Source organism: Sciurus carolinensis, chromosome 4 (genome assembly GCF_902686445.1).
Source record: "Sciurus carolinensis chromosome 4, mSciCar1.2, whole genome shotgun sequence".
NCBI lineage: Eukaryota > Metazoa > Chordata > Mammalia > Rodentia > Sciuridae > Sciurus > Sciurus carolinensis.
In genome coordinates, this window is record NC_062216.1 from 116,104,386 (window position 1) to 116,127,799 (window position 23,414).

The window sequence follows — 23,414 nt, forward strand, 5'->3', positions numbered from 1 at the left end:
TATTTCTGGAGCCTGGAGGCCTTGGATAATAATAATAACTACCAGTAAGCTCAGAAAATGCCTTTCTTTTGACCAGTAACCGCCCTCCTTCTTATGACCAATCAGGCCTAACTCTGAACATTCTGTTTGGCCTCCATGTGGGGCAAAGGCCTGTTACAGTTTATCAAACCCTGAGGGTGTGCCTGGGAAACCCTACCAGAATTTGCAGCTTGCACAACCAATGGAAGCAGACCTAGGATCAGAATGAGACTAGGACATCCCCCATGACTCAGCTGTTCTCTAGCATTTGGCTCCCATGAAACAGTAATCTGAGATATAACCCCTGGCCCCCCTTCCTATTTCCCTCTGAGGTGAGTCAGCACATGCCACCCTCTTCAGCTGGGCAGAGCTCCCCAGAACACAGGTATCACCTGTCCCCTCACCCCACATAAAACTTCTGAAAAACCCATAGCCATGTGAAACCAGGGCCTTCTGGAGGAATTCCACACACCCTCCCCACCCTGTAAGGAAGATTGCCAATCCGGAAACAAGGAGCAAAGTCCTAAAGCAGAAGGAGGGGAGACTGGTTGACGCAAAAGCTGGGCAGAGAAAAAAACCAGTGCCCCAGCAGGAGCACCACCTGGAGCTGGTGCCATGGACGTCCTGGTCTTGCTCCTGCAGCTGCTCATGCTGCTCCTGACACTGCCCCTGCACCTGATGGCTCTGCTGGGCTTCTGGCAGCCCCTGTGCAAAAGCTACTTCCCCTACCTGATGGCCATGCTGGCTGACAATGCCAACCGCAAGATGGAGAGCAAGAAACGGGAGCTCTTCGGCCAGATAAAGGAGCTGATGAGAACCTCTGGGAAGGTGGCCCTGCTGGACCTGGGCTGCGGCACTGGTGCCAACTTCCAGTTCTATCCTCCTGGCTGCAGGGTCACCTGCCTGGACCCAAACCCCCACTTTGAGAAGTTCCTGACAAAGAGCATGGCTGAGAACAGGCACCTCCGATATGAGCGGTTTGTGGTGGCTCCTGGCGAGGACATGAAACAAGTGGCTGATGGCTCCATGGACGTGGTGGTCTGCACTCTGGTGCTGTGCTCTGTGCAGAGCCCAAAGAGGGTCCTGCAGGAAGTCCAGAGAGTGCTGAGGCCGGTGAGCAGGGTGGGAGGGGTGTGGGCCTGGGGCAGGCAAGCACAGCGTTGGCCACCCCAGAGTTTGGGGGCCCAGGAGGGGGAATCTGAGGTACTAGTACATTAGACACCCCACCATCTCCACCTGCTGCTTAATAAGAGATGTGACCATGTTGGGGCACAACAGGATGCTGTGGGACACGCAGGAGGATCACCTAACAAGAAGTGGAGGCAGGAGCAGAAGTCACCTAAGGAAGTGACATTTAAATTGAGATCAGAGGGATTAAACAGAGCATGGAGGGGTGGGGGAAATACATGTCCCAGTAGAGGTACTAGGGGGAGTAGAATTCACAAGATGTTTTGACCCGTAAGATTTCGAGCTGGGCATGGAGACAGAGGACTGTAGGATGGTTTCCAAGTTTCCAGCATGAGCAACTGAAGAGGTAATGGGTGCTAGTGTTTGCTGGAATGGAAGAGCACTGTCGGGGGCTCATTAGGTCCCAGGAGCTGCTGCGACAGCCAAGCAGAGAGACCATGCAGGCTGCTAGAAGTCTAGAACTGGAAGGCGGAAAAAGATGCAGCGTGGAGGTAGAGATTCGGACATCACCAGCCTGTAGCTGCTAATTAAGAGCACGGGGGTGAGTGAGTCACTAAGGGGAGTCTAGTGGGTAGAGAAGAGCTGGAGGAACCCCCTATGGTCATCAGGCCGGGCCTGGGCCTCCCTGGGATGTTGGAGATGTCCGGGAAGTAGCTATGGAGTGCACCTGAGTCTTGGTAGGGAGGCCTGGTGCATCTGTATACAGTGAGCGTCTGGCCTGTTTCTTAGCGGCCCTCTGTCTGCCCGACTGTGCAGAACCCCTGGGCATTCTTTAACCATCTCTCAGCAGTCATTTCCCCCTCAGCTACAAGAGGTTCTTCACAGGCACTTTGAGGAGGGAAGGAGAAGGGATTGCAGAAAATGTCAAAGAGGATGGTTTACTCCATGAACTCTCAGACCAGCTGCTCCCACTTCACTCAGATTTGACAGGTTTGATGAGAGAGGAGCGTAGGATGGTTTCCAAGTTTCTGGAACAGGACCGAGCAGCTAAGCGACACTAGCCCTCTCCTCTCTCCCAGGGAGGAGTGCTGTTCTTCTGGGAGCATGTGGCTTATCCTCGAGGAAGCTGGGCCTTCATGTGGCAGCAGGTTTTTGAGCCCACCTGGAAACACATTGGGGACGGCTGTTGCCTCACCAGAGAGACCTGGAAGGACCTGGAGGACGCCCAGTTCTCTGAGATCCAAATGGAACGACAGCCCCCTCCCCTCAAATGGTTACCTGTTGGGCCCCACATCATGGGGAAGGCTGTGAAATAAGCTTCCCCAGGTGGTCATCTGCTCCCCTACCCCGTCCCCAGTCAGAACAAGCCGTCCACAGCCAAATCTGTCTTCTGCTGAGAGGGATCTGGTCAAGAATGAGAGCAGCCGCTCCCACCACCATCCTCCCCTAGCTCCTCTCTCCCGCCTCTGCCCTAGGGGAACCTCTAGCTCCAAGAAAAGACCTATTCCTACCCTGACCAAAGGGAGGACGTCATTTTACCCTGTCATCCCTTAACTGAAAATTCCAAGACTTCACCCACCCACCTCCTAGGACCGCTCCCATGCCGTCCCCTTGTCCCCAAGGTAAAGTTCCCCTGCACTCCTTAGGCTACTCTGATGTGCCCCTTAGACTCCTCTGATGTTCCTGCAACCCTGCCAGGCTACCTAAGCCTCCCTCCCCACTACTGCCTCTGTCCTGAGCTGTGGGGGTGCCAGAGAGAAGGGGAAACCCTGGGGACGAGGGAGCAGTACTTAGCAAAAAGGCCAGAGGTTTTGTCTTCAAATATTTTTTAATAAATAAACAAAATCCACTAGACTGTTGCAGCAAACTAAGGTCAGAGGAGAAGGGAAACTGAGGAGGGAGGAGCCCCCGAGTCAGTGACACAGTCTCCTCCCTGACCCTCCGGCCAAGGCACTTTGGGGGAGACAGGTTACACAGGGTGAGTGGCGGAGGGAGGGACGGGGATCCCTCCTCCCCACCTGCAGCAGGACATCCCTGCCTTCCCTCCCTGCCCCACAGCCCCATCCCTGATACACCCTCTTTCTCACAGCATTCTGAGGGGAGGTTTGAGTGTGGTTCTCATGGGTGGGAGAGGCCTGTGCTCCTGAGAAAGCAGATCCTGCCAAATCTAGATGTCAGCAACTGATTCCACCCTCTTCATCCAGAGGAGCTACTCAGGAAGAGATGGAGGGGACCTGTGGGCCAGGCTGGGACCAAGGAAGCTAGGCAGTGCCTGGCACAGGATGCACCTCAGAGCCCAGCTCAGGGTGCCCATCAGTAGCCAGGATGGGGTGTGCGTCAGGACTCTCCCGCCGGGGGCTGCCCCAGTTGCTCCTCAAGATGGTCCCTGTCTTCTCTTCCTTGAACTGTTGCCGATCTTCACGAGGGATCTTCACGGCATGGTACTGGGGCACGGTGGCTTCAGGGTGCTTTGCCCGCTTGAAGAATCCCATCTGTAAGGACGCCAAGCCAGACCATGAGGAGCTGCAGGGCTGAGGTCCCAGGGACAGACACCCAGCACAGCACAGAGCCTTGCCCCACCTTCCCTGGGACAGCAACAATCAGCTGAAGCAGAAGAGACAGGCTAGCCAGCATCCAGCACCATGGGCAGCACCCAGGGTCCCACCAGTGCCAGCGCCCCAGGTTCTCATTCACAGCAAGAGGAAGACCAAGAGGGGGCTGAGGAGCAGGACCAAGGAAATCTCCTTCAGCCTCTGAAAGGGAGCCTTGAAGGTGGAACATTAGGACCTCCAACTCCCAAGGTTTCTACCCTACCCAAGCTTCTTAAGACACCCACTAGCATCCCCCAGAACACTAAAGAGAGCCGAGAAGGAAAATGGCTTCCTCAACCCCTGCATACCTGCAAGAGACCCCTTCAAACCTTACACTTACACCCTGTGTGCTTGCACACTGGGTAGCATCCCCCTTAGGCAGGGCCCTCTCCTCCATGAATACAGTACTCCATTCCCTCCTTACATCATGACCATGCTGGTCCTACACACCAAGATGGTGATGTGGCCTTTTCGCACTCACACACAGAGCTGCCCAAGACTCCTACAAGCTCAGGCTGCACAACATCTCCTTGCACATTCACCTCTGCACACTCGTGCCCACAGGAGACGTGCATGGAACCTCCCCACACTCCTACATGCTCAGCCCCCATGAGCCCACCCAGATCTTAGTGCATGCTCTACTCTGTACACGTACCCTTATAACTTCAGCCTCCTAATTATGTGTCACCTCCATCACTAGGACTTACATCATCCTCATGCAAACACATTCCTTATTCCCGATCCCTGAATGCTGGGAGCTCTACTCATTCTCACATACATACATACCCACAGACACACACATATTGCACACACACTCATGCACACACACAAGTTACCCCACAGTCCCTGGGCCCCCAACTTCCATGGCCGAGGGCTGCACGGCCAGATGGGCTCTGTGATAGTTGGTGGGGAAAGATGAGCTCTGACTGCTCCGGTGGAAGAAGCCGCACTGGGAAGTTGAGGGAGGAGGGGGCAAAAGAGGCAGAGGGTGGAAAGACTGAAGACGGAGGAGGCCTTTTCTCTGCTGTTTCCCATGGGTGCAGCGGGCAGGCATCCTGAGGCCAGTTTCATGAGGCCATCGATCTCCCCTAAGACTGGGTAGACTTGCCAAAGGGTGCGCTCAGTCTGTGATCTATCCCAGGGAACAGGTGGGAGGTATGGCAGTGCCCCACAGAGCCCAGGGACATGTATTGTTCTACATCCATCTGCAGATATGGTATGTGGCTCAGGAATGATGAGCCCTGGTGATGTTTGTGATTGCCTGTACTGACATGTGGGTGGGTATGTGTATGATTTTACATTGAGCCCCAGATGCCAAAGGGATCCTGTTACAGCTGGGTGTGTACCATGTGGACCTGGTATATGAAGCTCAGAGTCCAGGGAAGGCAGCTCCCTGGAACTAGTTCTCCACGCTTGGTGGCCTTTTGGCCAGTTTTCTTTCCAGTTTTCACTGCCACACTCGTTAAATCAGACCATACTTCCAAGGCTCCATAGCTTTGCCTACCGTAGGCTTTCTGGAAGATTCAGGCCCCACCCACCCATCTCCCCAGATTCTACTACCTCCCTTTCCTCTAAGGCCCAGCTCCAGAGCCGTCTGCCCCTGAGTCTCCCTTCCTCTGAACTCCCCCTTTCTCAACTCAACCCCTTCTGCCTTGACTGTGAGGCTCAATAACCCCACTACACTACAAAATTCCTGAGGACAAGATCTGCATCTGACTTATCTTTGAAACACCCAAGGCTGGATAGAGTTCCTGGTGCATGCAGGATCAGTACTTAATGTAGATTTGCTGAATACATGGGTATGAGGGTGAATGAGAGAGCCGCAGTTTAAATGTCTGCCTGCCCAACCAGGAAGTCCAGCCTCTAGCAGGCACCCCCTCCCCAAGCCTCACCTTCCACAGGAGCAGCACCAGCAGGGCTAGCACCAGCAGCCCTGCCAGCACAGCCAGGAGGATGACCCACCAGGGGACTCCTTCTGCCACCACCGCCATGGGGTCCAAATACACCATCACTGGAATCTGGGGACAAGGGGTTAATGGAGCGAGAGGTGGAAGGAGAAGGAAAGAGAGTCCCCCAACCACCCAGCCCAGCCCTGCAGCTCACCACTGTGGAGGCATCTCTGAGCAGCAGGTTCTTGATGGAGGACTTCACCGTGATGTTGGCTCGGACAATCACTTCCAGGGACTTCACAGTCGAGTACTCCTAAAGGAGTGGGGAAGGAGACCCTCTCCTACATGCCCCATGTTCCCCTGACATCCCCCCAGCTCCTGAAATTATGAATGGGATATTACCCAACACCAAAGGTGTTTCTGTCTGGCTTGGTTTAGGAATGTGCTGCCCTTGGACAAGGACAAGGTAGAAGGGAATCCCAGTGGGGCTGTTGAGGAAGCAGAAAACCCATCCCGCAGCCCCAGCCATGCTCTCACCTCCAGAAAGGTGCTATTCCAGAGGCGGCCCCAGACATGCAGCACAGCCGCGCGGTCAAAGCTGTAGAGTGGACAGCTGAATACCACACAGTTTGCTGTACCCCGTGCGCAGTCCTGAGGACAAGGACAGGCAGGACTCAGAGCTGCTCAGCCCCACCCCACTGAGCCTGCCATCTCTCCCATTCTCCTTTCAGGACCTCAAACTTCCCTCCTCCAGGAAGTCTTCCCAAATTAACCCTATGTTGCAAAATAGCTGCCTACCCCAAATCTGAGCTATTTGGCTTTGAAATGCATGAGGGGCACAGAGGGGATCTCTTCACAGAAAAAGGCAGTAACTTCTCCAATTGATGCTTATGCTGCATTATGATAGTCTCGTTTATTGAGCACCTACTATCTGGCAGCAATTATATCTCATTTAAGCTTCATAACTTCTGCACAGTGCATATTATTAATTTTTTTTTTCTTTTGAAGTACTGGGGATTGAACCCAGGGATGCTCTACCACTGAGTCACATCTCCAGCCCTTTGTATTTTTTATTTCAAGGCAGGATCTCAATAATTTGCTCAGGGTGACCTCCCTCCTGCTTCAGCCTTCTGAATTGCTGGGATTACAGGCATGTACCACCAAGCCCAGCATTAGTAACATTTTTCAAAGGAGAAAATTGAGGACCAAAGAGGCCAGGTGACCAGCTAGCAAAACCATTAAGTTGTAAAGCAGGTATTGCAAGACAGGTCCATATTAGGCAAAACCACAGGCCTGCACTGAGCTCAAACTCACTGAAGGAGGAGGAAAGTCACACAGGATCTGCTGGGAGGACAGGAACTCAGATTGCTCCTTCCAAGACTGACCTAAATCCATTTGGCCAAGTTGCCACTAATAACCTATTTGCACAAATGTTATATTCATCATGCCACAGTTCATTCACAAAAGAATGACTTTGAGGGTGCTTGAAGTACTTTGAGTTGTCCTTTATTTCGCAACTTTTGAGCAACTCAAGAGTCCTTAGTCAATTTGTTTTAAAAGCAAGACTGTCTGCCTTAATTTTGTGTAAAAGAATCTATTTCATATGTTAAGTGAAACAAACCAGGCACTGAAAGACAAATACCACCTGATCTCACCCATATGTGGAATCTAAAAGAGGTGAACTCAGATGTAGGTGTAGAATGGTTAGAGCAGGGGCTGGACAGGTGGGCGTGCATAAAGAAGTATTGATCAAAGGGTACAGTTTCAGTCAGGCAGGAGTAACAAACTCAAGAGCTCTATTACTGTACATCATGAATGACCTTAGCTGATAACAATATATCATATTCTTGAGAATCATCAAGGAGCTAGGTGCAGTGGTGCATGCCTGTAATCCAAGCAACTCAGAGGCTAAGGCCAAAGATTGTAAGGCCAAAGATTGAGGTCAGCCTCAGCAACTTAATAAGACCCTGTCTCAAAAATAAAACTTTTTAAAAAAACTGGGGTTGTAACTCTGTTAGAGCACCTGCCTAGGACACATAAGGCCCTGGGTTCAACCCTAGCACTATTAAAAACAAACAAACAATAAACAGATCTCAAAGACCTATTCTGTCCCTACAAAATGTAATATTTTATATAAATATGAGGAGAATGGACTGCTCAGCTAACTAACTGACTACAGGTCAAGTGCCCTGCTTGGAGTGAGCACTTAAGAGCTGGGGAGTCTGTGGGCACCCCCCCTCCAGCTGTGCTGCAAACTGTCTTCTCAACTCATCTTTGCCCTAGGTGTCTGACTAGCACGTCGTGACAGGCCACTCTCCCTGAATGCCTGCCACCCTGAAGCTCTGTACCCCGGTGGCGTTCCCTATCCCACTATGCCCCAATTGTGGCTGCACTGTGTTCACCCTTCCCTCACCAGGGTAATGTTTTTCTTCTTCTCAGCAGAGGACACCGGCCACCAGGACGTACTGGGCACCAGCTGCTCAGGAGGCTCCTGATGCTCCGGCTGCTCCAGCTCGCGCCGCCTCCTGTCCCTGCTGTCCACGTCCTGGATACATGGGAAGGGAAGGACCAGTGAATGGCCCTCCAAACACAGTGATCCTGCGCTCACATCTCTTCCCCCACCACCCCCACCTGCTACCCCAGACCCATAACATCCCTCCCAAGTCTTACCCGGCCTACCCTGCCTAAACCTCACCAGGCGGAGGATGTTGGGCCTAGGGGAACAAAGCCCTTTCTGCCCAGGCCCCTGCCCGCCCTCCAGCTCCACTCGCATGGGATACAGCAGCCACTTCCCATTGGCAATCTCGTGGGGCCACATGATGTTGAGGAAGGCAGAGCCCAGGGTGTTGAGCGACTGGCCTTGGTTGGAGACCTATGGGAATGGAAGGAAGGGAGCTCCGTTTCTGAGCAGACCCTAAACCCACAGAGATGAAGGGACAAGCTGAGCGCAGGGCATCAAGAGCACAGTTTCAGCAAGGACTTGGGATCTAGACCCGACAAGGCACCATTTTCTCCCTGGAGGTGTCCTGAGCAGGTGCAAGAGAGGCCCCAGATAGAATTCTAATGACAGACATCAACTTTTCCCCAGTGTCCCATCCCTCAGACCAGGAGAGAGATGGCCAGTCAAAAGAACCAGGAGCTGGTCAGCTGAGGCCCCAGCACCTATGCCCACAGCCGAGATCCAGGTGGAGGGTAAAGGCCCCAAACTCACTGGACCATGTGGTCCCTCAGACATGTCCCAGCCTCTCCTCTGGGCCAAGAAGGGAGGAAGGCCATGGAGGGCCCACATACCAGGACACTTACCGTGACCTCATACTTGACCTTGCTGCCCACATCCCGCTCAGACCGCATGGCACTCTCACCCCTCACCACACCGGAGAAGAAGAGTTGCTGCGGTACAGCCACCCTGGTATGGAGGGGTCAGAACAGGGGCTGAGGAAGCCTGGGGTCTGGCTGAATGGAGAGCCAGAAGGGTAAGGACAGGGGAGACAGAGCCCGGGCCAGGGTTTCAGAGTGGTGATACTCCCGCCCTCTGCAGAGTGCCCACTTGAGCAGGGCTTACCCTGCAATGGACAAAGGCAGCTCAATGAAGACACGGGCTCGAGCAGACACCGGATGCAGCTCCTGCTCACTGATCCTGGCATGTGGACAGGGGCACATGTGAGCAGCAGGCACAGGCACCTCCATGGGATCCATGAGGCCAGTCCAGCTGCTACCACCCTGCCACCATCCTGCCCCACCAGGCTTACGTGGCCAACAGCAGCTCCACCTCCAGTTCTGTGGTCTCAATGGTGATCCCAGAGGTACTGAGGATGAGGTAGAAGGTGACCTAGGCCACAGTGGAACGAGAGAGTCAGAGGAGCACTAGGAGACTGAGGAGCAGCCACTCAGACAGGACTAAGGGCAGGTGTGCTGACCTGGGCACCTCTCTTCATCGGGTTCCCCAGCTCACACTCGACATGGGAGGCATTCTCATTAGTCAGGCAGAGCGGCTTCTCCTGGAGTAGGGAAGGAAGGGAAGGTGAGTTTGGGCTACTGGAGCCCCTCGAGACCCCACTCAACCCTGCCCAGGCCCCTCACCGCAGGATCCAGGGCCCGGACTCCTGAATAGTGCAGTGAGGCAGGGAGGGTGACCAGGAGCTGGGCTTCATGAGCATCATCCCCATCAGCCTGAGGCTGGGCTGGGTCCGAGGGAAGGTTGGTGACCATCAGCTCAAGACCAATGACTGGCTGTCCACTCAGTGCAAACAGCGCTGTTGTTCCATCCACATCCCTGAAGGGTCAGATCTCACTCACTCTAGGATCAGAACCCTTTCCCTGCCTCTCCATTCCAGCCTCCCCTTCCACCCCACACACACCCAGTGCACACTGCTGCCTCTCCTCCCATCCCAGGTCTCCTAGATCTTACACCAATCCAAGTCAGGTTTTTCTGTGCACCACTGAGAGCCAGAGGATCTCTGTTCTCATCCCAGTCCACTACTTCTTACCTTGGGCAAGTAACCTTAACCTCTCTGGGCCTCAGTTCTCTATCTATAAAATGGGACTAATAATTCCTACCTTACATTTGTGAAGACTAAAAACAATGAGATGTATGTAAACTCTATTGTTATTGTGTTGTTGTAAAGGATTGTTACTTATGCCAGGCCTGCCTGGTCCCTCTGGCCCCCATCATTGACTCAATTCTCAGTCTTCTGGATGGCCACCTGGTCCTCTCTCTGCAAGATCCCTCCCTCTGCCTGGTCTTCCTGAGGGCACATCATCCCATTTCTTGAGCTCTTGCCATCTCTCCCCCTTCCACATGCTCCCCACCCCTCTCACATGGGCAGAGGCTGGAATTCTGTGTCGCTGACCCGGGCACAGAAACGGGCATGCACCAGCTGCAGATTGCTCTGGCAGATCTTGTCTTCACCACAGCCTTGCTTCAGAAAGTGGATCTGGAAAGAGATTTGAGGAGAAGGTCATTCCTAAGGGTCAAGGCAGAGGCTAAATGTGTCACCAAGGCATATGGTGGGTTAGAGTATCACAGGATTAAACAACCCAGATCTGCTGCTTACTAGCTGTGTGGTATCGGGATGGTCACTTAGCCACTCTGAGCTGCTCAGTGATGGGTGTCTTGCCATGCTGTGGTAGAGACCAGCAGGTCAGTGCATGGCTAGACTACATTTCCCCAGCTTCAACTGCAGGTACTGAATTCCACATCGAGGACAAGGAGAGTGGTGAGGGGACCACTCCCGGGATGCCTGTGAGACCTGTGCCAGGAGCTTCATATTTCCCTCTTCTAGCTGAAAGGCCAGAAGGATCTTGGAGGCCACATTTGATGGTGTGGCCACTTTTGATGACAGACCCCCATCAGCCTGGGACCCTAAATGACTACAGGGATTGGAAGAACACCACCCCCCTGGACTAGAAACATGTGGCCATTTGGGCCATGTTATGTCTGGGGATCTACTTGTTATAGCACCTAGAGACATGAGGAACTACTGGGGTGACGTGTGGAAGAGCTTTGCAAGCAATGAATGGGTGTCACTGGTGGGGGCTAGGATCTCTGCCCCTCCCAGCACCTCTTCCCATGCTCACCTCTGCCCGCTGGGTGCTTGGTTGGTGGGCATTGAGTATGGGGGCCACTGGGGGCAATCCCTGGCCAAGCGCCTGTCGCCGGAGCCGAGGGGTCTGGAGACTGTAGGACAACGTCACCACAATGGCCCGAAGTTTGTCTTTGACATTGTCCTGAGAAGAGGAAAGATTGTTCCTCACTGGAACGACCTCCAGGCCCCAGCCCTGCCCGAGGCCCCAGTCAGATCTAGGACAGATTCTGAAACTTGAAAGAAGTTTAGGAAGATAAAGGACAAAGGTGGAGAACTGAGCAAGGAAGAGGGAGAGGGACTGCATTAGGGAAGGAAGGCAACGCAGGATTTAGGGCACTGAGGACTAGATGTGAAAATGGAACCTGCCATCTCCACCTCCAGAGAGTACAGGAGACACAAGCAGGCAGCAGTGAGAAGGTGAGGCTACAAGGGAAGTTTCTTAGAGTGAGTCTAGATCTCAGAATGAAGTGTGAGTGTCAGAAGCAGCTAAGAGGACTCAAGGAGAAGACATGCAAAGACAATGACACTCAGGCTAGGGATCAGTGTCCACCTGCAGCTGGAACATGGTGTCACCACAGACTCGGTCATGCTGGTGCTTTAGCCACACAGTGCCTGAGGCCTGGTGCTTAGGGTCATCCGGACTACGGCTCAGGAAGGTCACGCGTGGAACCTGGCCCCGGAGCCTCCTGTCTGTGTCCCCATCTAACACATAATCCAGGGCTGTGGTGTGTGGGGAGAGGAGAGGGGCCATGAGTTGGGAATGTCTCCCTCTGACTCTGTCCCCAAGGTTCCCTCCTCTCCACCCTGGAATGACCCTCCTGGAAACCCAATGGGATGACCAGAGGGAGAGGACCCTGCTCACCCACAATAGGGCTGTAGCTGCTGGGGACTGCAATGTAGCTGAAACAGATCCTTAGGTCCACACTGTGGGGGCAAAGGGTGGCTTCTGAGCCAAACAAGGCTGATGGGCCAAGATCCCAGACCCACCCTGCCCATTCCTGTGACAGCCCAGTTTCCAGTCCCAAACTGGAGAGAGACAGGGACAGGGAAATTAGACCTTGGTAGCTTCCTCTGCCCTCCTTGGATCCCACCTCACCAGACTGAGTGGCCACCAGCACAGTTGGGCTGTTCTAGGTCAATGGCTCGGGGAGCAATGAAGACCTCATGGGAGACATGGAGAACTGGCCTTGCCCTAGGGGAATGGGGAGTCCAGGGTGCAAGAAACATGAGGACAGGAGGCCGGACGCTCTTCAGCTTCAGACTCGGAGTGAGGGTCAGAGTTACAGGGAGGGGATGATGGCCTCAGGGAGGTAGAAGGCAGATGAGAGGAAGCGGCTTACCTGAAGAGTGCGACAGTGTCTGCCAGGGAGCCCACCAGCAGGTCAGGGTAATGGTTCCCATCCATGTCCAGGCCGCCCGACAGAGAGTAGCCGAAGCTCTTGATGCCCACAGCCTCGCCCTCCAGCACCTGGGGACCAGCTGTCAGCCTCCTTTGCTGAACCCCATCTCCCCCAACTGCCTCCCCTACCTGCCTCCCCTGCCCTTATGGCCCTTATTCCACCCACATCCATTCCCTCCTCCTCACCTGTGAAGGCTTGACGACCACCCCCAGGCTGCTCCCATGGTAGATGAAGACCTTCCCATCCCCATCAAAGGGAGCTCCCACAGCGATATCTGGGGGTATGGGGAAAGGTAGCACACTGCGGAAGGGGTGGACAAGGCCAGGCCCCAGTTTCTCTCAGGCACTCAGTTCTGTATAATGCATTCTATATTGTATTGGGAAGCTGCAAAGTCCCAGGCACCTCGCACACAACATTTTTAATCCCCTCAGCAACTCCCTTCAGATACTAGCTCAAAAAGGTTACAAAGCATACTAAAATTCAGATGTGAGCCCAGAATCCTCTTTCTAAGCCCTCAGAAGACCACCCCCATGACCTCTGAGGGGCTTCCCATCCCTCCCCTAACCCCCTCCCTCCACTGGATCTTTTCTGTTCCCAATCGCACCTGGGAAGCCATCTTGGTTGAGGTCCCCCAGGACAGCCAGGCTTATCCCGAACATAGAGTCAGGGGAACCACAGAGCCGGAGTGGGGAGATCTCTGTCCAGTGACCACCCTGGTTCATATACACATACACAGCTCCCCCCAGCTCTTCTTGGCGCTCAAAGAAGTAAGGGGCACCCACTATCAGATCTGGCCAGCTATGGAGAAAGGGAGACAGTCAGTGTGGGGTCCTCCTAGGGCAAGGGAGTCAAGAGAAGAGGCCCAAAGTCACTATTACCTCCTGGACTCCAACCCCTAGGCCCCACTCCCCTTGCCCACTCTCACCCATCATTGTTCAGATCAGTCACAGCCAGCGAGTAGCCAAAGCCAGAGGTCAGGCGCTCCCCAGATAGCATCACTTCGGGCACTAGGCGACTGGCACTGTCTTTGCGCAGAATGACCACGGCACCCTTGTGGTTGGCACGGGGGGCCCCTGCCACAAAGCTCAGTTCTTCTGCTCGCACCAGACCCTTCCCAGAGTCGATGGAGAAGCCTAGGAGTGAGGGGTGACTTACCAGTTAGTGTTTCCCTAAGACTCAGAAGCCAGGTGCACCCCAGCTCCCCCAACCCCTGCCCCTTCAGGTCTGGAGCCAGAAGGTAAAGGTGCCCCCAAGTCATCACCACCATAGCTGGACTGCTCTTTCTCCTCCTGCAGGGGTCTGGCAGCCCTCCCACCCGCTCCTGACCCAGAGGCTGGAGTGTGGCACAAGAAGTATGATGAGGTCAGCCTCAGGGACTAAGGAGGGAAAAAAAAAAGGCAATGACAGAGAAGCCCAGATGACTGGGCAGTGGGAGGGGCACGGGGACAGGAGCTGGGCTGAGGCAATGCCCATATCTACACACCCTAGGAGGCCCCAGGCCCATCCAGTGCAGCTTCTTCAGCCCCACTCCCACCACCCTGACAGGAGGAGAAGTCTTCACGTGGGAGGGAGACTCGGGCAAGCAGGGAAGAACCTGCTTCACCCAAATGTCTCTCAGGCCTCTTTCTCCTCAGCAGAGGGATGTAGATGAGAAAATGGAGCGACTTACCAACAAGTTAGACCTGTCCCCAGTGTGGGCCCACCATCAATCCCTTAGAGAAAGGCCCCCCCACCAGAGGTCAGCACTGTCCTTCCCAGGACAGTCTCAGCCTGTCCCTTTCACTTCATCTGGATTTCCTCCACGAAGACCCCTCACTGACAGCCTCAAGGTTGTCACCCCTGAAGCCTCCTCTTCCTGGGCCTAGTCACTAGACCCAGGTCTTCTCTGCAATTTGGGCCTTGGGTGCGTGTTGGTAGGGCAGGGCAGGAAAAGAATGTTCCCTGGGGAAAGAGAAGGCCAGGGCCAAGCCCCCAGGGCCCAGGAGGTGGGAGCTTACAAACCTAAGTAGCTATTCAAGGCCAAGTCTCCGGCTGGTCCTGGGAGCCGGTCAGCAGGATCCAAAGTTTTATACACCAGCTGGTCAGGGTCTGAGCTATCAATGTTGGTCACAAAAAGCAACCCTGTGGGGGTGGGGGGGAGGTGGGGAAGAGACACCAGGGAAGAGACATCCAGAGGAAGGACCACAGAGCAAGGAGAGAGAGCCAGACAAAAAAGCCAGAAGAAGGTGGAAGAGGAAGAGGTAGAGGAAGAAAATGAAAGAGATGAAGAGAACAGACATAAGAGAGGGTGAGAGACAAACAGAGACAGAGACAGAAGGATGGGAGTATGGGGGTGGGGAGGACGAGAGAGGAGCAGAGGGTTAGAGTGGCTCTGGGCCAGGGAAGGGTCCCTACCAAAGTAGCTGTTGGCAGGGACCGGGATGAGGCGGGGGTCCTGCTCCTTCTCACCCCCCGCCTCGTAGGGCCCGTCGTCCAGGTGTGCCAGGTCCGCCGAGCCCTGCACACAGAGCTCCACCCTGGCCGTGCCTGCAAGGACAGTCCTGTTAGTGCCTAGAGCAGGGAGCAAGGAGCACCCCTTGGGTGGGACACTGAGTTAGGCACATGAGGAAGCCCTTCCTCTCCTTTCCAGTCCCATCTTCACCCCCCTCCCTAACCCAAGCATCCTGGGGTCCCCTGGGCTTGGCATCACACTCACCGAGTGTCAGCTCAGCCAACAGCAGCGTGCGGAGGCAGGAATGGCAGTGAAGAGGGCGGGGCTGCGTGTCGGAGCAAGCAAGCCCTGGCTGGGTGAGCAGACCCAGCCGTGCATATGGGGACTCATGCCAGCATGTGGAGGAACATTTGACCATGCGAGAAGAGGAGATACCCCGTTCATGTGTTTGCTGGGCATGATGGGAGTAGAAGGCACAGAAGTGCCCCAGGGCAACATGCCAGTGAAAGCGTGGTCATGCTTGGCCACCTGCTGTCTGCAACCCCATCTCTGAGGTAAGAGGAAGTTTTGGTCCCCTTCTGCCTGCTCCCTAAGGAATGACTCACCCTTCCAGTTATAAGTTCCTGGAGCCCCAAAGAGGAGGTAGTGGCTGTCGGGAGAGAAGGCAGCAGCTGTGCCCTGCTGGCAGAACCCAAATTGTTCATGGCCCTGGGGGCGCCCCTCACAGAACTTCCACTCCCCACCATCCAGCTCATCACGGATGGCCAAGTCCTGGCTTAGCACAAAGCAGCGACCAATCACATCCCTCGTCTCCAGGATCTGGTCTACTCGCTGCCTTGACTCATATCTATGTGCACAGGTCTATGGAAAGAAGGCAAGAAAGGTCATTTATTTCCTGTGTGGACCAGGGATCTGCATGCTGCCCACATGCAGACATTTGGCAGACGCATCACACACACATACAGACACCCAGATGCCAACATCACTGGAGCACCACGGCCCAGCCGGTGTTAAGCAGGTCCTAGCATTACCCAGTATCCCTTCTGCACTCACTTCCTTGCCCTCTCAGGAAGTCATCCTCATTCCACATTCTGCCTAGGCACCCACAGACACAGGATGTGGTCTGATCACAATCCTGCAATATGCTAAGCTTGGCCCTGTCCCTGGACCTTTTAAGAGCACCACCTCATTTACAAAGAACCATCTTCTCTCTTCACTCTCCAGGCCTGACCTATTCCTAAAAGTCCAGGACAAATCATTACACTGCCAGAGTCCTCTTCCACTCCTCCTCTGTACTTATGGGCTGGGGACTGGACCTCTCACTTAATGGTAACCATATTCACCCCTGTGGTAACCGGTCTTGATAATTATGTGCCTATGCATGTTAGCAAAAGACCCAGAGAGACATACAAAAGACAGAATGAAGATCCCCAAAACTATCTGGCAGGGACCAAGCCTTCCATTGTCCTTGTATTTCCTCTCTCAGTAACTAGCACAATTCCTTATGCTTAAAAGGGTCTCCATAACAGTTTGACAAATAGATGAGTGGATGAACGAACAGTTAGATGTTTTTCGATTTCTTAGGAACAGGGACCACGTCTTATATTTATTTGTATCTTCTGGAGGTCCTGGGAGTCATACTATGTGCCCAGCTTGTGCTCCGTAAGCACACCTGGGCAAGTGACACAGCATACACGATCACCGCGGGCAGTGTCATCATCATCCCTGCAGTCAGTCACAACATGGAATACTCACAACAATCTTGCCCCCAGGTCCCTGGCTCCGAACACTGACTCCCAACCACTGGTTCTCCTTGCTCTCCTTTTGCACATCAGCTGGAGACAAAACACTGGAAATTAGGGAAGAGAAAAGGAGGCCAACTCCTCTCCCCCACTCCACCCAGCAGGGCCGCACCTCCTCGGTCAATGTCCACTCTGTAGCAGTCAGTCTCTTCCAGGCTCAGGGGGCAAGCGAAGAGGCCTCCAGTGCGATTTGCCTGCTGCCCAGGAAGAGCTAGGGCCTGGGGAGCACCCACCAGCAGCCTGCACAATGGGGCAGAGGCCAGAGTTAGAGGTCAGTGTGCTCCAACCTCCCCTGAACTGCCCGGGCCCCGGGGCCAAGCAGTGTTCAAGGACTAAAGAGACGGGGGGGAGTGATTTTTCTCAAATTCTGGTGAGAACAGACCAATACCCTGGGTCTTACAGTCATCATGTCACATACTTTCTGGGCGAAGGACTGACACACAGAGCAGATACACACACAAACACAAACTCACCAACAGGAGCAGCCTGTCTGGCACTGCTTGTTTGAAAGAACCGCCTGTTCCCAGCACCTGCTCCTGCCTAGGCCTTCCCTACCCGCTGCTTGGCCCCATCCCCAGGCTCTGCCCTCCTCCCCAACCCTCATTCAATTGAAATGCTGCCAGAAATGCCAAGAATGCTGGGAGCAAGAGCAACAGGGTCCCAGAGTGACACCACAGTGTGGCTCAGGGACCAGCTTCAGAGGCCAGGCAAGAAGCTAGATATGGGCCTTCTTCTCCCTCATCAGGGGCCCAGCAAACACACCCCCTCCCACTACCATCAGCAGCTCTGCCAGCCCAGGATTCGATCAGTCACTCTGGCTGTAGGGACAAGTTTCTCATTCTGTCACCGATCCTACCCTCATTCTCCTCTCCACATCCTAAATCCCCTTCCCCATTCTTCCTTCTCCTCCCACATTCATGGTCCTCTTCTCTCCTCTCATCCCCTGCCCCCACCCAGTCTTCTCTCCACCTCCCCTTCAGCCTCTTTCCCAGCTACAGCTTTCTTGGCAGGACAATTTTCCATGATCACAGCCAAGGCATCTTCCCCAGGGGAGGACTACGCTGGGAATGGAGGCTGCCTGGGTCCCCTGGGGCTAAGCCCCCAAGCCAGGAGTGAAAGAGGGGTGAGGTGAGCCAGCAACCCCCGACTGGCCACATGGGTCCTCTCTTTGCAGAAGGAAACACTCAAAAGTGGCAGTAGGACAAACCTCAAGGCCTCTCACCCACACTCTTATTCCATCTCCCTTCCTGGGGGGCAAGGCCCAAAACTGTAGGGCAATATTACAGACAGGCATCTGTGGGGCATCATGCCAGTTCTGATGGGGTTGGGGGAGGGCACAGAGCCATTCTCCCTTCCCACAACTCCTCCTCGTCTCTTAGCAGCTGTCATCCCATGTCAGAGCCAGTGTCAAGGGGGATGGGGAGCAACAGGGAAGAGGACACACATTCAGCATTCATTTAACAACTATTTATTGACACCCTATCATATGCCGAACCCTGTGTCAGGCACTGGTAAGGCAAGGAAGTGGTATTTATTCATCACCTACTATGGGTCAGAATCTATGCTAGATAACAAGGAATATGAGAAAATAATGTTTATCACTCTCCACATAAGTGCCAGACATCAGGCAAGGCAAGCCACGTTCATTATCCCATTTATCCTCACAACAATTTTATGAGACAAGGATTCTTTTCTTGTCTTCCAGATGAGGAAACTCTATTCAAAGACAGTAAGGAGGCTTGCTGGAATTCAAATCTATGTCTACTCAACTCCATTACTTAAGGTCACTCCACCCAATGACTGGCCTGTCTTCAGAATACTTTAGACCACTCTAGGAAAGAAGAGGAGGAAAGGGAAAGGAGGGTACTCTGAGCACAAAAGAATCTAGATGACAGGGCTCTGTGCAAACAAATATCAGCCTCCAGACTACTCAGCAGTGCCCCCAACCTCCAAACACAGGGGTCATCTCTTGGAAGCCTGGGGCTGTCCTATTCATCTTTGTGCTTACTCCATAGGAGTATCAAGATAAGGTGGCGATGTAACTCAGTGGTAGAGTGTCTGCTTGGCATACCCAAAGCCCTAGATTCAATTCCTGGTACCACAAAGTGGACTCACAGAGACCTGTACCTCAGCTGGTCAGGACATAGTTAAGGACTCAGAGAAACTGAAGTGTTTCATGCTTACATCTCCCCTAGAAGCTAGGAGTAGGGAAGAAGGGAGGGACCTATGTGGAGAAAGGAAAGTGAGTGTATAGACAAGCCCAACCCTGCTCTTGATGAGGAAAGAGATCAGCCAATTCTTCCTGGAACAAGAGCACACACACATGGCCTCCTCAGCCCCTCCACCTCTGGCCCCAGCCACACCTTTCTGGATCCATCCCATGAGTCCTGACCGCCCAGGCCCCTAGACAGAAGGGTAACCACAGCTGTACCCACCACAGAGAGGAAAAAAAGGGTTGGCAGCTGGAGGCAGGGGGACCCCCTAGGGGCCCATCTAAGTGCAAAAGAAGGAGTAGCCCAATACCCCTGCACTTCTCAATTCTCCACACATGGGGGCTCCTGCCCAAGTCCGGCCCCTCTCTGACCCTCTTCAATCTGGGTGGCCTGCTGGGAAGGTGACTTGACCTGGCAGACTAGCTCAGACTTGGGGTCTCAAGCCAAGCCTTTAGACTCAGGAATCCTGTAAGGCACTAAAACTTTTCTCTAGTTCTGTGGATCACAGTATAAGAATAGCAGAACTACGAACACTTTCATAACACCTACTATAGCTGTGCACTATTCTAAGCAATATATATATATATATATTATATATATATATATATTATATATATATATATTATATATATATATATATCTTAATCCCCAAATAACCCTATGTGGTAGTACAATTGTTTATCTCCATTTCACAGTTGATGGAAATTACCACAGAGCAAAATAAGAAGATTAGACCTCAAAGTCTTATCCGGAGCCTTTCCATCAGTGGATGCTAAGGATAGCCCTTGAAACTAAAAGCTAGGGACTGAGCAAGGTACCTGACCTCTTAGCGCCACCAAGCAACAGAGCGCCCCCTGCCGGGAAAAAAGACAAGGTTAAGCAGTCAGACCACTCTGTAAATGTCCCCCAGCTTGGCTTTCTCTGGGAGACAAAATCAGGAGCCATATTCAGAGAGGAGGGGGAAATAACAAGAGACCAAGCTATTAAAAATAACCTAGAATTTGCCTGGAAATAGCTCTGAGTTCAGCATGTCCTAAAAAGGCCTCCAGTCCTGGAACTCTGGCAGATGGGGAAAAGAGAAGAAGGGGAGGGAATGAGACAGAGATGAGGGAGGAAGGGATGGCAGCCTGAAGAAAAGGTGAAGTTAGTTCCTTTATACATCTCAAAGTTTTAGGGGCCACCAACCCTGTTCCCAGACGACAGTGATAATGGAACAAGAAAGATTAGAGCTAGCCCCCACCTCCAGTAGCTAAGGAGAAATAAGCTCTTATCCCTGCCCTCTGCCCCCAGGGCAATAATGGGAAGGCAGCAGTCCCAGTGGACAGCATTGATCCCAGTAATGGACATTTAACATTTCTTAGGCACTGGTTGAAGAGAGAGACGACCCCCTGGCGGGATGGGGGTGGGAAGCTTTCTTCCCTTTCTTGTCTCTCTTCTTACATGTAGTAAGAGCCAAGAGTACAGGAAGCATGACCAGCAGCAAGCCCCACCTAACTGTGTCCATCTCCCAGGGGTCCTGAACTGATGAGATGAGAACTAGAATCGTCCTCTACCCCTCACTCCTCCCCTGCTGAAATTTTTGGAGTTGGAAATTTCCTAAGGGAGAGGAAAGGAAGCAGCCTGGCCAGCATCCTTCCTGGATCTCTCTTGCTGCTGCTGCTGCTGCTGCTGCTGCTGCTGCTGCTGCCGCCGCCGCCGCCGCCGCTGCCACCACCACCGCCACTACTTTGGAGACTGTTTTCTGCCACTCTGTCACCAAACCACCACTGCAGGTTGCCAGGCCCTCCCAGTCTTCCAATCTTCCTGTTGCCTTGAGCCACAGAAGTGGCAGCTGCTCTCTCCTGGCCTTCCAGTGTCCTGAAGCCCTCACCCCATCCCACAGCAATGCTCTGGCAGGAAGTTATTTCTGGAGTCTTACCCCCCATCCCTCCCATGGCACCCTCATCCTCTCTGTCCCTTCCCTTTCCTTCTGCCCTAAGTGGAGACAGAATGGTCGGCCTCCCTTCCTAAGGGAATTTAATCCTCTAAAGGAGGGGAGTCTGAGACCCTGGAGCTGGAACAAGGATGCGAATTAAGGGAAAAGGCAAAAGGAGATGGTTCCTTGCCAAGATAAGTGCCACGCTCTCCCAAAGCCAAGATTCTGGGTCTCAGGACCTGGGTTGAGGTAGGCTCTAGACCCAAGACAGATGAGGCAAGTCTCCAGGGTGGGGTGTGGGATGTCTCTGGGCAGCATAGGTCTTGGTAGAGTTTGAAGATAGAAGAGGTGACTGGAGAGTTGGGGGGAGGGGTGATCTGTGGCTTGGGCCTGGGGATTCTGGGCGGGGGTGGTGACTCACCAACTCTGGGGTCTGGGCTGCAACTGCCGATGCAGGGCCACGGAGAAGCCGAAGAGGCTGCCTGGCTCTCCTTCCTTGCGCAGAGCGCCCATCACATCCAGATTGAAGGCGACAGCCCGTGGAAAAAACAGTCCGACGAACAAGGAACCAAGAAGGTACCAAATCCCAGGGCCCCCCCAAGAATCGCAGCTCCGAGTACCGGCCATGGGACGAATCCCGTGAGCGCTCCCCAACAATGCAAAGAACAAACAGTGCAAAGAAAACACAGGTCTCCCCGGGCGTGTCTCCAGTTTCCGAAGTCTAGCTGGTCTTTCAGGGGTCTTCCGAGTTTTCGCCCGGCCGCCCCTCCCTCTGCCGCCCCTTCGCAGCACCAGCACCGGCTAGTACAACCACAGCGCCGCAGCTCGCGAGTCCACGCGCGCTCCCGCCTCCTAGTCCAGGGGTGCCGCCCAAGCCCCGCCCTCTGCCCCGCCCTCTCTTTCCCGCGGCAGGTGGAGACTCCGGCCCAGATGCCCAGACCTTCAGTGGGAAGTAGCCCTTGTTCCCTCCAGCCCAACACCAGGTCCGCCCCACCCCAATGCTTTCCACTCCTCCCCGTTCCCCCGCATTCCCACCCTAAAGAGGCGGAGATGGCGCCTAGAAATGGGGAGAAAGAAGTACAAACAGGAGCAGAAGAGAGTGAGAAGTGGCATGAGACCGAAGGACAACCTGGGAAAAGAGTTGTACACATAAAAAGAGAGAAGATTAGGTTTAGGGTTAGGTTTAGAGTTAGGCTAAGGAGAGCAGTAAGAATGAAGGAAAGAAGGACTGTGTAGAGGGAAAAGAGGGGTGGGAGGGGTGGGAGGGGTGGGAGGGGTGGGGGGGAGGGGAAAAATATAATAAACATCATTACCCTATGTAAACGTAAAAAAAATAAAAAAAAAAAAGAGAAAAAGATAAAAAAAAAAAAAAAAAAAAAAAAAAAAGAGAGAAGAAAGGGGAGAGACGCTGGGGGTATGGTCCCTTAGCGATCCCGCCTCCCCACCGTCGCACAGAGGATACCTTAGGTTGCTGAAGAACCACTTCCCACCTCCCAGAGACCGTCAATGACTGAGGCAATGCTAACTGCATGGTTGGCATTTTCTTTTCTTTTGGTACCAAGGAAAGAACCCAGGGGCGCTTAATCATTGAGCCACAACCCCAACCATTTTTATTTATTTTTATTTTTATTTTGATACAGGTTCTAAGTTATTTAGCGCCTCGCTGAATTGCTGAGGCTGGCTTTCAACTTGTGATCCTCCTGCCTCAGCCTCCCGAGGGGTTGGAATTACAGCCCTGCGCTGCCACGCCCCGCACATTTCCAGCATTCAAGGGAACAGAGGAAAAAGGCAGATGCAAGGTTGCAGAAAGAACAACTCCGGAGGTACAGAGAGGGTAACGAATAGAAAAATGGAGAAAAGAAGGCGAAAGAATGGCAATAATTTGATCAACAAAGACTGAGGGTGTCAAACAAGGGCAGGGATGAAAGAGACTGGACCCAAGAGACTGAAGGATGGAAAGGGTGTCTCAGCTACCAGATTTCCCAGGACTGTACACTTCCCATGCATCAAAGGGGAAGTACACTAGAGGACCAGAGTCCTGGGCTGGCTCAGACAAGAGGTGGGTGGGGCAGAAGAGGGATCTCCACAGGGACCGAATGGCCTGTCCCTCTTCCTCTCCCTTCCCCCCAGCCTGGGACAGAAGCAAAGGGGACGTTTTCCAACTCTCTGCTATTTATAACTCCAATCCAGAAATGGGGCCAGGAGAAAAGATAGGAAATAATTTGGCAAAACTGGAACTTTGCAGGCTCCTACTTTACCTTTCCACTTTTCTTTCTTGCTGGATATAGGTCATGTTTATTCAAATGTCCGTCTTTCCCTTCTCTCTGTTTTTGTCTATCACAAATTCTATGTTTGCCCCCCTCCCTTCTCTCTGTTACACTTGGAATCTTTCTCAGATTATTTCTCAATGTCACTAATGTCTCTGCCCTTCAATTGCTCTCA

The 23,414-nt window shown here is 53.4% G+C and overlaps 2 protein-coding genes across 6 annotated transcripts; one reads left to right on the top strand and one right to left on the bottom strand.

Annotated features, from left to right (window-relative positions):
• Window positions 1–448: 448 nt before the first annotated feature.
• Tmt1b (thiol methyltransferase 1B) lies at window positions 449–3,000 on the top strand. Its single transcript, XM_047549338.1, has 2 exons — window positions 449–1,131; window positions 2,226–3,000. The coding sequence occupies exons 1-2, from the start codon at window positions 634–636 to the stop codon at window positions 2,460–2,462; spliced, it is 735 nt and encodes a 244-aa protein (XP_047405294.1). The 5' UTR covers window positions 449–633; the 3' UTR covers window positions 2,463–3,000.
• Window positions 2,962–21,784, bottom strand: Itga7 (integrin subunit alpha 7). Of its 5 annotated transcripts, none has more exons than XM_047549337.1 (26): window positions 21,394–21,784; window positions 16,957–17,084; window positions 16,798–16,877; window positions 15,648–15,903; window positions 15,006–15,137; window positions 14,613–14,732; window positions 13,537–13,744; window positions 13,216–13,409; window positions 12,797–12,885; window positions 12,552–12,679; window positions 12,308–12,403; window positions 12,074–12,135; window positions 11,762–11,931; window positions 11,204–11,353; window positions 10,445–10,560; window positions 9,707–9,899; window positions 9,544–9,624; window positions 9,376–9,455; window positions 9,189–9,263; window positions 8,930–9,032; window positions 8,322–8,498; window positions 8,040–8,171; window positions 6,164–6,277; window positions 5,841–5,939; window positions 5,630–5,755; window positions 2,962–3,638 (listed from the first exon to the last, which is right to left on the bottom strand). In XM_047549337.1, exons 1-26 carry the CDS (start codon window positions 21,597–21,599, stop codon window positions 3,408–3,410), a joined length of 3,546 nt encoding a protein of 1,181 aa, XP_047405293.1. In that variant the 5' UTR covers window positions 21,600–21,784; the 3' UTR covers window positions 2,962–3,407. The 5 variants fall into 5 exon arrangements, with proteins under 5 accessions (XP_047405293.1, XP_047405290.1, XP_047405289.1 ...); XM_047549336.1 differs by lacking the exon at window positions 15,006–15,137 and adding an exon at window positions 4,574–4,686 and having other exon boundaries at window positions 3,437–3,638; XM_047549335.1 differs by lacking the exon at window positions 14,613–14,732 and adding an exon at window positions 4,574–4,686 and having other exon boundaries at window positions 3,437–3,638.
• Between the last annotated feature and the right edge of the window lie 1,630 nt (window positions 21,785–23,414).